Genomic DNA, 14,898 nt, shown 5'->3' on the forward strand with positions numbered 1-14,898 from the left:
TTGCTCTGGCCATCAGGATATCTCCTAACTGTCCCCCAAACAAAACACCTGACACAATGGTATGCCCATTTTTCCTACCTGGATGATCCCTTTTTCCCATGAAGGTTTCCTTGACCCCTCCTCCAACTCTCTAGATCCTAGAGCACTTCATGTTTGCAACATGCACAGTATGCTGTTTAGTAATATTTAATTGTCTTATCTCTTTTTCTTTTCTTTTTTTTTTTTAAACCCTTACCTTCCCTCATAGGACCAATGCTGTATATTTGTTCCAGAGCATAAGAGTGGTAAGGGCTAGGCAACAGGGGTTAAGTGACTTGCCTAGGGTCACACAACTAAGAAGTATCTGAGGTCACATTTGAACCCAAGACCTCCCATCTCTAGGTCTGACTCTCTATCCACTCTCTATCCACCTAGCTGCTCATCTTTTCTTACTTCTACTAGAGACTTTACCAACCTTGCCTCGGGGGCAAGGTCCATGTTGTAATAAAGTCATAGAGCTAAAGCTAGAAGGGATCTTTTGAGAACTTCAGAGTTCCTAATCTAAGATCCACAAATTTGTGTTTTTAAGAAATATTATAATAGCTGAATCAAAATGTAATTGCTTTCTCGCATCTCAGGATGTGCTTTTCCCAGCATCCTAGCTAAGCTCTCTGCTCCCACTTGCAAGCTCAGACCTATCCTTCCTGCCTCAGATGAGGAACTTGAGGAAGCACAGCCATGCCCTCTCTGCTACACCCCCACCCCCAACCCAACCTTCACAGAATGGAGCCATGGACATGGGCTTCCGAAGAGCCGATCCAGGATCAATAACTATTTGATGATGATTTACCTGAAGAAATCAAACCGAAAACGGAATTCCTTCTGCAACGACTCGTCTAGGTGATTTCCAAAGAAATCTTCCTTGTCCACAACCAATAACTCAGTCTCCTCCATACAGACCACTGTGGCAATCCGATCAGTGCCAGTCAGCAGGGCCATCTCCTGGAGGTGGGGGATGAAAGAAGATTAGCTCCCAGTCTTCCTCCTCTTCTCCCTCCAATTAATTCTTCACACCCTTGCCAGATTAATCAATCCACAAGTATTTATTAAGTATCTTTTTGGGTACCAGGCACTGTGCTAAGCACTAGAGCTACAAAGCCAAAGCAAAAACAGAAGTAATTTTGCCCTTAAGGAGCTTAACATCCTAATGGGTGAGGACAACCTAAATCAGTGATGGATAACCTTTTAGAGACCACATTCTATGCCCTGCCCCCTCAGACTGTGTGCTATGCCCCACCCCACCCCCAAGACCCCTTTCAAATGTGCCACATACCTCTCCCCATTTTACCCCATACAGGGGAGGAAGAAAGAAAGGAGAGTGGCCCAAGCACTCAGCTCAGGGAGGGAGTAAGCACAGAAGAGCAAGGAGGCAGGATGTAAAGAAGGAAGGGAGCAGCTCTACCTGAGTCCCTCCTCTGCCTTTCTTGTAAATAAGTCTTTTGGGTAATGGTGCATGTGCCCACAGAGGTTTCTACATGCCATCTTTGGCATATATACCATAGGTTCACCAACACAGACCTAGATAAATCAGCTGAATACAGAGCATATAGAAATAAGATGATAAAACAAGATGATTTAATCACTAAATCAGATGAATACAGAACAAATGGAAGATAATTTTGCCTAGAAAAAAATGACAAGATTTGGAAATGATATGTGGGGGAATAGGGTGTATATGAAATAAAATGATATGTGGGGAGGAAATGAGGGTTGTGAAAGACAGACAGAGAAGAGAGGAGAGATGGAGACAGAGAGGGAAAAAAGGAGACAGAAAAAGAGATTGAGACAAGGTTTTAAAGTAGAGGATGGCACTGAGGTTGCATACTGAGATAAGTGGAAGGAAAATTCAGTTGAGATAAGTATACCAGGGGAAAGACAAGAAGTTCCATTTTGGTTATGCTGAATTTGGGATGATAATAATAATAACTAATATTATAGCTCTAACTATGTGCCAAGCACTGTACTGAGTGCTTGACAATTATTCTCTTGTTTAATCCTTACAACAACCCTGGAAAGTAGGGTCTATGATTATCCCCATTTTAGAGCTGAGGAAACTAAGACAAACAAACAGGGTTAAGTAACTTGTTCAGGATCACTCAGCTTGTAAGTGTCTGAGGCCAGATTTAAACTCAAGGAGAGATAAATCTTTACTCCAGGTTGCAGAAAGGCCATGAAAGGTAAGAATTCAGAAAAAGGCCATTCAATTTGATAACTAAGTCTTCATAAGTAACTTTGGAGAAAGCAACATCAGTTGAATGGTGAGACTAGAAGCCAGATTCAAGAGATTTTAGAAGATAGTAGAAGGGTCAGGTAGATAGTACAGTGGATAGAGCTCCAGGCCTGGAGCAAGAGAACTTGGGTTCAATTCTAGTTTCAGATACTTCTTATCTGTGTGATCCTGGAACAAGTCACTTAACCCCAATTATCTAGGTCTTGACACTCTTCTGTTGTAAATGTTAACATTAATGGTTTGGCTAAATATATGAAAATTATAAATCTTTTATTTACAAAAGAGGTGGAAAGAGTGGAAGCATAGGAATACAAAAGGGTAGAGAAGACATTAACCTATCTAACTAAATATTGTTTCAGTGCTTGGATCAGCCAGGACTTGTTAACCTTCAACCCATAATTAAACTCTCTCCAGAAGACAGGAAGGGAAAGCCAAGTTATCCATTCACCCAAGTTCCCTCCAAGAGGCAGGTCATGACAATGACTGGAACTGAAGGTGACTCCTGAGGTCAACTTTCTTCTCTGAGTTGACCTTCTTGAAGCCATCTCCTTTCTTGGAGTCATCTCTCTTCTTGGAGTCCACTCCCCTAGCCTCAGAAATTCAGGACCTTTTATAGTGGTGGCTTCTTGTCTCCTCCCCCCTTCACAGGGGCCAATCACAGCTTCCAAATTTTCTAGCACTGCCCAGGGGGCAGTGTTTGTGGAAACCAGTTTGCTCCTTCTGGAGGGACAAATATTCATTGAAAGGGTTCACAATTTCTGAGGATGTGAACTCTTAAAAGAATCCACAAGTTTCTGAATGTTTGAGTTGGGGGAAAAAGGATGGAGATCTCCAAGTATCTTGCTGGCTTCTCACCTAGCACTAGGTAGGATGTGAATTCACTAAGTGGTTTGTGAGCTCCTCCACCTAGTTTCAAGCTTGTGTTGATTCAAAGTTATTGTTAACCAAAGTGTTAACTCCAACTAGGCAAAGAGAATAAAGGATTCCCTTTTCACAAGTGTAAATTCAAAGAGAACAAAGAATTCCCTTTTACACTGTCTTAGAATTGATACTAAAAGTGAAGCTAAAAATGTTTAGAAAAAAAGAATAAAAGGAGAGAAAGTGGAAGAACCAAGTATAGAAGACATTTAATCATGAAGGAGAGGATATAGGACAACAACTGATGGGCATAATAGGATGCTCTAGCAATGGGCTTTTAAGGATGGAGGAAACTTTGATGTATTTTGTAAGCAGAAGGGATGAGATAGTAGATAAAGACTGAAGATTAGAGAGTGAGAATAATAGAGTAAATCTGCTGGAAAAGATGGGAAGGGATGGAACCAAAGGAATATGTAAGACATGACAAGCAGAAAGTCATCTCTTCATCAGGGACTAGAGAGAATGAAGATATAGCAGGGAATGATGTTTGAGAGATATGAGACAAGAGGAAAAGAATGGCATGTTTTTCAGTGAAACATGAAGTGGGGTTCTCATCAGAGAGAGTGGAGAAATGGAGTGGTATGGGAAAGTTATAGAAGAAAAGATAAATCTTGGATCAAGTCTTCAGTGAGTGGAATAATTAGGAGGATTAGGAATACAGATAGGATTGCCTTGCTATAGCATGGATCCAGTTGAGATTAGGTAGCATAAATTCATAGTAGAACTGGTCTGCACTGTTTCCTGGTTGGTTGGTTGGTTGGTTGATTGGTTGATTGGTTGGTTTTTAGCAGCATGAGAGTAGAAATAAAGAAGACAAATGGTGGAAGTAATCTAGGGGAAAGGTTTGGCAAAGTGTGATTGGTGATAGGACAAGGGTGCAAGGCACTCAAGAGAAGAGAACTGTGTAGAGCTGAATTGGTTCACCAAGATTAATGATCCTCGTGTACACAGCTAGTCCTGCACTCTGCTCAATACCCTTTCATGGCTGTCTATTGGATAAAATTTAGTTTAGTTTCATTGTTCAGTCATGTCTATCTCTATGTGTTCACCAGGACTTTTGTCCATGGGGTTTTCTTGACAGAGATAATGGAATAGTTCACCATTTCCTTCTAAAAGCGTGAATTACTATAGATATCTTGTAGCCGAAACTGAACCAGAACCTATATTTCCTGGCCCAAGACTCTTGTCCTAGGACTTTTGCCAACCACCTGTTTTGCTTCCCTTCAGCTGGGCCTACTCCCTGAGAATATCACTCTTTCGGGCAACTGGGAATGCCATTTTTATAAGATCCCCCAAACAGCTTGACTTAAGGGGAGAGATAGAAGGATAGCAACTCACTCCAAAACATGAGCCTTTGGGAAGCACATCTGGGTATGCATCTAGGAAGGCACTGCTACCGTCTTCATCTGCAGTCACAGCAACTGATCCCAAATAGATGAAGTAGAAGCTGTGGCCCCTATGCCCCTTCTTAATGATCACACGTCTCCGATCGAACCTGAGAAACATACAGACTATTATCATCTGGGGAGCAGTGGAGAAACCTATACCAAAACCTAGATTCAGAAGAAAATCTACTTGAGGAAAAGAGTCAAGTAGAATTTTTTCTTAAAAAAAAAAAAAAAAAAAAAAAAAAAAAAAAAAAAAACCCTTACTACTTTGCTACTAGTAGCAATGCAATAGCCAAGACACTCCTGAAGGACTTATGGGGAAGAATGCTAACCACACTGAAAGAAAGAACTATGAGAGTAGAAATGCAAAAGAAGAATATATGACTTAATTTATCACATGTACATATGCATATGTGATTTGGGGTTTAGGCTTTAAAAAATCACTCTATAGCAAAAATGAATAATATGGAAATAGGTATCAAGTGATAACATTTGTACTACCCAGTGGAATTGTTTGTTGGCTCTGGGAAAGGGGAGGGAAAAAAAGAGGGAAAGAAAATGAATCGTGTGAATATGGAAAAATATTTTAAAATTAAAATTAAATTAAATTAAAATTAAAAACACCTCTTACTTTCCATCTTAGAAATGATATTAAGTATCGGTTCCAAGGCAAAAGAGTGGTTAGAGTGAGGCAATTGGGGTTAAGTGATTTGCTCTGGTTCAAAAAGCTGGAAAGTATCTGAAGTCAAATTTGAATCCAGGGCACCTCTTCATCTTCTAGTCTTAACTATCTACTGAACCTCCTAGCTTCCCCTCAAGTAGAATCTTTACACTCTTCCTCTCTTTCTACTGGTATCATTCTAATCTTAGCCTGAAGAGAGGACACCTTCAGTCCTGGACAGCTCCTAGTGCTACTCCTGCTTGATCTGGGGGCCCTGAGCTTGCTGTTTTAAGTGGCTTTTTAGGCTGTCTAAAGCTCCTGCTTCAAAATGAGGTCATGTGGATCAATGTAAAATGAGTATTTGCTTCCCAGTTCAGTTCCTTGAACAGTAAGAGGCTTTGGAAGAATGCTGGATTTGAACACTAAAGATCTAAAGTTCAAGTCCTGTCTCCAGCATTATGGGTGTGACCTTGGGCAAGTCACCTAACTGGACCTCAGTTTCCTCACCCAAATAATGAGGGAGATAGCTAAATGACTTCTTTTTCCTTTTTTGTAAATACTTATTTTCTGTCTTCATATCAGTTCTTTTTTTAAATTTTTAACATTTATTAATATTTTCATATTAGTTCTAAGACAGAAGAGCTGTAAGGGCTAGGTCATCGGGGTTAAGTCTTTTGCCTAGGGTCCCACAACTAGGAAGTGTTTGGGGCAAGATATGAACCCAAGTCCTCCTAGCACTCTATCTACTGTGCTACCTAGCTGTCCTCTAAATGGCTTCTAAGGTTCCTTCTAGTTCTAATCCATGTCCTTAACACAGAAAAGATGGGATCTGTGATTTCACAGGTAGAGAGGACTCCCAGCTGATGAAACCACCTCTACACACACAGATCAATACATGCTCTGCAATTTACAGTCTTAGAGAGCTGCCTGGATCAGTGGTGTTAAACTCCAGTAGAATCAGGGCCACTGAGGGGAGAGCTAGTGTGTGAATTATTTAGGGGACATTGATCTCAAACACAGAGGCTAGCCCTGGCATCAGCATCAGGGTGAGTGGCAACATGGTAGAGCCAGCTTCACCTTGGGCGTCCACAACAACCAAGGGAAAATGTCACCACAGAAGGACTGGTGGCATGACATTTGAAAGCCCATGGGCAAGGAGGGTTCTTATGCCCAGGCTAGGAAGCCCTCTCGAGTTGCTTAGCTTCTAGACCAGGACCGCCTGGCTCTCTAAATTCTCCAGGGGTCCTTGATCTATGGCTATGGGCCTCTCTGCCCGGGCAACAGGACCTTAGCCAGGCAGTTCTAGTTAGGCTGAAACCTCGCTATCTCTCAGCCTCTCTCTCTCTCTTTATTAATAAATGCTATAACTCTGATGCAGACCCTCCAGACCACCTTTTTTATTTGTTACACTAGGTGGCTCAGTGGATTGAGAGCCAGGCTTAGAGATGGTTGGTCCCGGGTTCAAATATGACCTCAGACACTTTCTAGCTGTGTGACCCCAGGCAAATCATTTAACTCCCATTGCCTGGTCCTTACCACTCTTCTGTGTTGGAACATAGTATTGATTCTAAGATGGAGGGTAAAGGGTTTAAAAAAAAAAAAGAAAATATGAATAACATGGAAATAGGTTTTGAACAATGATACATGTATAAAATTGCTTGTCAGCTCTGTGTAGGGAGGGAAAGAACATGAATCATATAACCATGGAAAAAATATTCTGAATAAAAAAAGAAAGAAAAAGAAACAGGGCCACTATACCATATATAGGGATCCCTACTAATCACATTTTGACTTCGAAAACCAGATGTTAACATTATCTATGCTCTATTGTAGTTTTTTTAAACCTTTACTACTTTCTGCTTTAGTATCAATTCTAATCCAGAAGAACAGCAAGGGCTAGGCCAACAGGGTTAAGTGACTTGCCCAGGGTCACATAACTAGGAAGTATCAGAGGCCATATTTCAACCCAGGTTGAACTCTAGACTTGGCACTACATCCACTGTTCTACCTAGCTGCCCCAGAAATTACATTTTAATCTGGTTTGGGCTAGACTTGGGAGTGTTGCTGGCCAAGTGTTTAGCACCTCTGACCTATCCAGGATGTGGGCAGGACTTAAAACCAGATCTTTCTTGCTTTGATACCAGCTCTCTAGCCACTAGACTACACTTCCTCAAAGAGATCTGCCCAACATAGTAGGTGTTTTTGTTTTTTTTTTAATGAGTCAAATGAATTTTCCATGAGTCAGAGAGGCATAATTCAAATGTTATCTTTCCTCTGGCATCTTCCTAGAGCATCCTGAGCTGGAAATGTGCCTTTATTCTGCTTTCCTCTACCACCCAAACAGCTTGTTCACAAGGAACCTTGTTACACAGAGATTAGTATATATCTGTCATCCCCCCCACTTGACTGTGAGAGCCTGCAAGGTTTAAAAAAATAAGACTCATAAGCATGGAGTCATGGCATTATAGCTAGAAGCCATCCAGTTTAGTCCTCTTGTTTTACAGATGGGGAAACTGAAGCCCAGAAGAGGGCCCAAGGTTACTCAGCCAGAAACTGGGTCCTCTCATTCTCTTTATTTATCTGTTTCCCAAAGGTGTTCTGTATATGGTCTTGAATATGGTAGACTCCCAGTAAAATTTGATGAATTAAGAGGTTAAGGTTAGAATTAATTGACGATAATGGTAACAATAACACCTCGTCATAACAATTTAATACTTTAGGGCAGCTAGGTGGTATAGTGGATAGAGTACCAGGTCTGGAGTCAATAAGACCAGAGTTCAAATGTGGCCTCAGACACTTCCTAGGAGTGTGACCCTGGACATGTGCTTAATCCTGTTTGCCTCTGTTTCCTCATCTGTAAAATCAGCTGGAAAAGAAAATGTCAAACCACTCCAGGGTCTTTGACAAGAAGACCTCAAATTGGATCACAAAAAATCAGACACAACTAAGACAACTGAATGACAATTATACTTTAAAGTTTAAAAAGCATTGTCTTTACAACAACCCTAAGAAATAGGTAGTAAAAGTATTGCATCCATTTTATAGAAGAGGAAATTAAGATTCAGAAAGGTGAGGTCACCTGACTAAAAAGTTCTAGGCTGTGAGAGCCTGGAACAAAAGACCAATGGCATCTGACATCTCTTGCTCTTAATCTCATTAAATAAAAGGTCCCAGGGATAAATAAATGAACAAATTCGCCTGAATAAAACCATCATCTGGTCTTCCTTTATCAAGTCCTCCAGTCCTGTTCCCTGCCTGGTGGTAATTATCCTCCATAGTTGCTACATTTGCTACCCCTCAGAACTCTTTTTTTTTTTAATTTGAAAAATTTTATTTGATTAATTTAGAATATTTTTCAATGGCAATGCAATGACACAGGACAGTTCTGAGAGATTTATGGAAAAGAACACTACCCACATTCAGAGGAAGGACTGCAGGAGAGGAAACATATAAGAAAAACAACTGCTTGAACACATGGGTTGGGGTGGACATGATTGGGGATGTAGACTCGAAACTACCACACCAATGCAACTATCAATAATTTGGAAATAGGTCTTGATCAATGACACATGTTAAAACCAGTGGAAATGTGCATCAGCCATGGGTGGGGGGAGAGCGGGGGGGGGGGTGTGAAGGGGAAAGTAGGAGCATGAATCATGTAACCATGTTAAAAACGAATATTAATAAATGTTTAAAAAAAAGAATATTTTTCAATGGTTACATGATTCATGTTCTTTTCCTCCCCTCCTTCCACCTCCCTCCCACAGCTAATGAACAATTCCACTGGGTTTTATATCATTTAGAGTCTACATCCCCAATCCTAACCCCATCGACCCATGTGATCAAGCAATTGTTTTTCTTCTGCGTTTCTACTCCCACAGTTCTTTCTCATAAGTCCCTCATAATTGTCCTAGATCATTGCATTGCTGCTAGTAGAGAAGTCCATTACATTCTATTGTGCCACAGTGCATTCATCTCTGTGTATAATAAAGCCCTCCTGGTTTCACTCTGCATCAATTCCTGGAGGTCTTTCCAGTTCACATGGAATTCCTCCAGTTCATTATTCCTTTTAGCACAATAGTATTCTATCACCAACAGTCGCACAATTTGTTTAGCAATCCCCAATCAAAGGGCAGCCCCTCATTTTCCAATTTTTTGCCACAACAAAGAGAGCGGCTATAAATATTTTTGTACAAGTCTGTTTCCCTATTATCTCTTTGGGCCCTTCAGAACTCTTGAGGGCAGCCTGAACTAGATCCAAATGTCAGGGGAAATTTTTTTAACAAAATAAAAATTCAGTACAACATAGTTAATATTCATCTGTCATTTTCCAAGTCAATATGCGGTCACCAGTGCTCTACAATACACTGAGAAGTAAGAGGAAAAAAATCTGATTTGGGGGTCAGAGGACCTTGGTTCAAATCCAGCCTCTAACCTTTGCTACCTGTGAAACCTTGAGCAGAATTCTCTTAACCTCTATGGATCTCAAGTTTCCTCATTTGTGAAATGAGGAGGTTGGACTTCATAGATGGCCTCTGAGACTCTCCCAGATCTAGATCTCTGAACCCACCATGATGACATGGTTTTTGGTCCAAGAATATTGTCCTCTCTGAGGCAGCCCTTTGTATTGTAACTGTGGTTGTGAGGAAGCTTTTCCTTTCAGAGCTCTGATAAACTTGGGCAAATAGGGCTCCATCCCAAGGCTCTGACACAGGGGATGGGGGAGCCACACTTTCTCCCCCACAACCTGAATCACTGTGTTTTTAGTTCTCTGCTGATCCCAGGCTGTCCATCATTTGCTGGCCCTGGACTATCCATATAGGGTCCCTTCCACTATTAGAGTACTTACTACCCCCCACCCTCCAAGGATGGTTCCACCTTTCTCTCTGCAGCTGAACTGTCCTCTGAATGCCATTGCCTACTATTCTCCCTCCTCCCAAAGTGGTTTCGCCCCAGGAAGTATTCCTAATGTTAGCTCTGGGTCCCTTTTTCTTTTTTTTGGAAGACCTGTCTCTCCCTCCTTGGCAGCAGAAGATGGCTGGCCCTGGAATTGGCACTGACCGTTCATAGCGGATGACTCTGGCCAGCCGGAGCTGGAGCTGATAGCTGTAATTAAAGAAGGTTTCCACCACTTTCAGAAAATTGCAGAGGTCGATGATTTCACTTTCCTCCCTCCACTCAGGCTTCTTCTTTGTAATGGCAATAGCCCTTTCAGGGAAGTGTCCCTGGAAAGAAAAGACCCAAGAGGTGGCATGACCCAAAGCCACAGCTGAAGGATCACCTTTCTCCTCCCATCCCTTAGTATTGGCTATTTCCTGTATCCTGGCTTCCTCCAGCAGATGGAGAGGGGATATCACCCCAGACATACTCCAAATGCCACGCCTTCCCTCCCACTCCCTTAGTTTGGCTTGCAACACCCTCCCCTCTCTCTGGCCCTAACTAGATCCTGTGCTCCTATCCTCTGCCACTAACTTGCTATGTGAACTTGACTAAGTCCTTTCTCCTGTCTGAGCCTGTTTGCTCATCTTCATAGATAATTTCTAATACTTCATAACTTGAAGACCCTTCCCCCTCACAGAGTTTCAATTACCTTCTCAATTCAACAAATAATTTGAGCAATATCAGCTCTAAATTTCTATCTGGTTTCTTACACTGTGTTCCGAGTCCTAAAATCCACTTCAGCACAGAATTCTATGTTCTTTGTTTTAGATTCTTCGCATCTCTGACATTCTACATTCTAGGCCTATTCTGACCACTCCAGTCCACTCTGAGCTTGCTCTCCTTTGAGTTCCTCCAGTAGTACTTACTGTACGTATACTTACCCACTGCCTCAAGAGGGAGACTGTGTGTGTGTTACCTCCCTACCGGACTTCAAGCTTAGAGTTTAGGGGGTGAGGGGAAAGAGGCTTCATCTTTATCATCCACAGTTTAGTATAAACAAAGTTAATTATCAACGATTGCCAGAGCTTGTAGCAGGAGAAAAGCAGAAATTATTTCTGTCTTCCCTCCTACCCTCAATGGGCAGCTTGGAACTTATGATTTTGGGAAAAGAAGAAAAGGGGAAGGAGAAGGAGGAGGGAAATTGAGAAGGAGAACAGAAGTAGTCAAATTAAAGAGTCCCTTTCTCCCTCTCCATCCTCAATTAAGTAACAGTGGAAGCTGGGCCATGAAAAGACCCTAAAACCTAGAATTATAATAGAACATCAGAGATGAACGAACTCATCATGAGAATGAGGAAATTGAAACCTAGGGAGGGGAAGGACCTTCACAACAAGTCTGTGGACTGCTAGCTAGAACTGGCACCCAGAGAGCTTCTTATTTCCATTTCAGGACTTCACCCAATAGCCCACACTGAGGATAAATTGATTTCAGGCTGTTTGAGGCCAGAGCCATCCCCACCTCATCAGCTGTGAATTCACCATAGTTGAACATCAGTTTGCACTGCTTCCTTTTCTGGAAAAGAGAAAAGGAGGAGAGAGAAAAAGAGAGATAAATTTCCATTCTCAGCACAGGCTCCAGTCTCTGATTCATTACTGGTTGGCTGACTTCTTCTGCTGACTACTTCAGACTACCTCTACAGTTCACCATTGTTCATTGGCACAGACATGTAAGGTACTATTGTAGTTAGAGAGGAAATAAGGAGATTGGAGAACAGAGAGGAAAGAAAAGAGTGAAGAGAACAAGAGAGAAGAGGAAACAGAGCAGAAGAGAAATGAGAAATTAGAGAATAGGGAGGGGGAAGATGAGGATAAAAGAGAGGAGAGGAACAGAAAATATAGTGGGAAGAGCAGACCAGAACACACCATAGAGAGGAGAAAATTGTAAAGAAAAGGGAGGAGAAAACAGAGACAAGAAAAAGAAGAGAAAAAAGAAAGGAGGAAATAATCAAAAAACATTTATTAAGCATCTACTACTAAGAGCTCTCTCTCTCTCTCTCTCTCTCTCTCTCTCTCTCTTTCTCTTTCTCTCTCTCTACACACACACACACACACACACACACACACACACACACACCTCCTCCTTTCTTCTTCCTTGGGTTGGCACTTAGCACCAAATGAGGAAGAAAAATGTTCTGCAGCTTCAGGTGAAAGTCTCAGATAGGTACATAATGAAACCAGGCAGGAAGAGGAGTACCTCTGGTGACAAGCCTATACCAGAGTCATCTCAGTCACTCTCAAAGGTAAGGTTTTCCCAAACAAAGAAAATACATAAATTATATAAGAGATGCAGACTTTGCTTGGCTAAAAGGATATTCCTATTTCAAGAATAGCAAACAGTGGAACTCTTGACATAGAATGGTGTATTGAAATATACCTGAGAGGGCAGCATAGAGTGTGGGTTAGAGCAGTGGACCTATTAGAGTCAGGAAGACCTGAAGGTTCAGGCTTCACATCAGATATTTCCTAGCTGTGTGACTCTGGGCAAGTCATTTAACCCCTCTTGTTCCTTTAGTTCAGGTTTGCTGTTTTGTTGTTGTTCGGTTTCTTAATCTATAAAATGAGGGGGTTGGACTCAGTGTCTTCTGCACAAGTGTGCTGGAACTGGCTTGAGATCCATTGTTAAATTTTCAGTATGAGTATTTATATCTTGGAAATTTGCAAATGGTATAAATCAGGGCTAGACTTATTTTTTTGTTAATTGTCTACACCTAAGAAAGTGATGGAGAAAATGTTAATAATGTAAATTAAAAAGTATCATTTTGGAATTTTTTTCCAATCAGGTCTCAGGCACTTCCTAGTAATCTACCATTATCAGAGATATTTGCAGCAAAGGTCATTTTTCCTATTAACTGCTTTTCTTTGAATTGCAGGTATATTGCTTTTATTTGTGTAAAAAAGATTTAAAGTTTTATGCAATCAAAATTATCCATTCTATCTTCTCTAATTTTCTTCATTCTTTGTTTAGTAAAGAATTTTTTTCCTGTTTCATTGTGAATGGTATAGTTGTTTGGGAAAAGTATAGCCTTCCATTCTTTTCATTTTTTTTTTAAATGTGACCTTTCTTAGTTAAATCAGACATCCATTTGGAGCTTATTATGGTGCATGGTATCAGATGTCCAAAAATTGTTATGACTTTAACTATTTCTATAAAAATAAGCTATTGATATTGCATTAAATATGTTAGTCCACTATATGTGCTAAACCTAACTATGAGTAAGGAACTATGTCTCCATTTATTCCGTTCTTTGATGTCTGTCCAAATGATTTTGAAGTTGTATCAAATAGTCTTGATAAGTTAATGTGCAAACATTTGACATATTGTGTTGTTATTGCAAAGGATGTTTCTTTTTTTTTTTTTTTTAAACCCTTACCTTCCATCTTGGAGTCAATAATGTGTATTGGTCCCAAGGCAGAAGAGTAGTAAGGGCTAGGCAATGGGGGTTAAGTGACTTGTCCAGGGTCACACAGCTAGGAAGTGTTTGAGGCCAGATTTGAACCCAGGACCTCTTGTCTCTAGGCCTGGCTCTCAATCCACTGAGTCACCTGGTTGCTTCCTAGTATGTTTCTATATCAGTTCTTGATTTTTGGCGGTGGTATATAGGGTCTGGAGTCAGGAAGACTCATATTCCAGAGTTCAAATTCAGCTTCAGTCTCTTTCCAGCTATGTGACTCTGGACAATTCACTTAACCCTTTTTGCCTCAGTTTCTCATCTGTAAAATGAACTGGAGAAGAAAATGGCAAACCATTCCAGTACCTTTGGCAAGAAAACTCCAAGTAGGGTCATCACAAAGAGTCAGACACAACTTAAATGGCTGAACAACAACTTGGGCTTTCTAAGTTAGGAAATTATGACTACAAAGAGAATATTTTATCTCTTTCATTGCCAGCGTTTATTCCCTTACATTCTTCTTCATGCCTTATTGGTAATGCTAAAATTTCTAAAAAGACGTTAAATAGAAACAGTAACAGTTGCTCTTCCTGTTCAATACTTTCATTAATGGAATCATTCTGATATTTTTGCATGATATCCAATCATAAGATCATAGATTTAGAGCTGTAAATGTTAAATCATTGTTTCAAACAAACTTTTTTATCATATTGTGGAGAGATTTTTCTATAACTATATTAACAAATCTTCATATCTTTTCAGATAGTCTCCATATCAGATTAGTTACTTATTTTTAGAGGGAAAATTCACTTGTGAATCTACTGTTGATTTCCAGAGTAGCTCTTTAGTGGCCTATCTGACTTATTTTTCTAATGCTGGACTTGATAGAAGTCCAACCTCAGAAGGTCAACCAACAAGTAATCTTTGCTGTCATATCTTTCGAGGACTGTTGTGTACTATTTTCAAATTATAGCCCCTTCCAGCTCTAAATCCACAATCCAAGGAAACATATGTGTCTCCTTGGCCAGTATTTGGAGTAACTGGTACCATATTTGGAGAAAAGCCACAAGAAGACTGCCCTCTAAAGCTGAATCCTCCCAGCCGCTTTCAAACTGAGAATGTATAGACAACTACCCTCACACTTCTCCAGGATCTCTCTTATTCATATTCCCCTTATTATTCTGTGCATCCCTTTAGTGTTATGGAGTCATTCCATACTAAATTGCTTATTACAGTGTCCGGCACATAAGTTTATTAATCGATCAAATCACTATCATATTGACTCAGTCCACACTCACTTGAGATCCCACTTTTGCTTCTTCTCTTACCAAAG

The 14,898-nt window shown here is 40.6% G+C and overlaps 1 protein-coding gene across 1 annotated transcript in view; it reads right to left on the bottom strand.

The window, feature by feature from the left end:
* CNBD2 (cyclic nucleotide binding domain containing 2) overlaps window positions 1-14,898 on the bottom strand; it is a 98,311-nt gene that overhangs the window by 58,880 nt on the left and 24,533 nt on the right. The window contains exons 3-6 of the mRNA XM_044661579.1: window positions 11,636-11,689; window positions 10,298-10,461; window positions 4,526-4,682; window positions 830-981 (exon numbers count right to left, since the gene is read on the bottom strand). Coding sequence (XP_044517514.1) covers window positions 830-981; window positions 4,526-4,682; window positions 10,298-10,461; window positions 11,636-11,689 — 527 coding nt within the window. The remainder of the gene's footprint in view (window positions 1-829; window positions 982-4,525; window positions 4,683-10,297; window positions 10,462-11,635; window positions 11,690-14,898) is intronic.

The sequence above is a fragment of the Gracilinanus agilis genome, chromosome 2 (genome assembly GCF_016433145.1).
Source record: "Gracilinanus agilis isolate LMUSP501 chromosome 2, AgileGrace, whole genome shotgun sequence".
NCBI lineage: Eukaryota > Metazoa > Chordata > Mammalia > Didelphimorphia > Didelphidae > Gracilinanus > Gracilinanus agilis.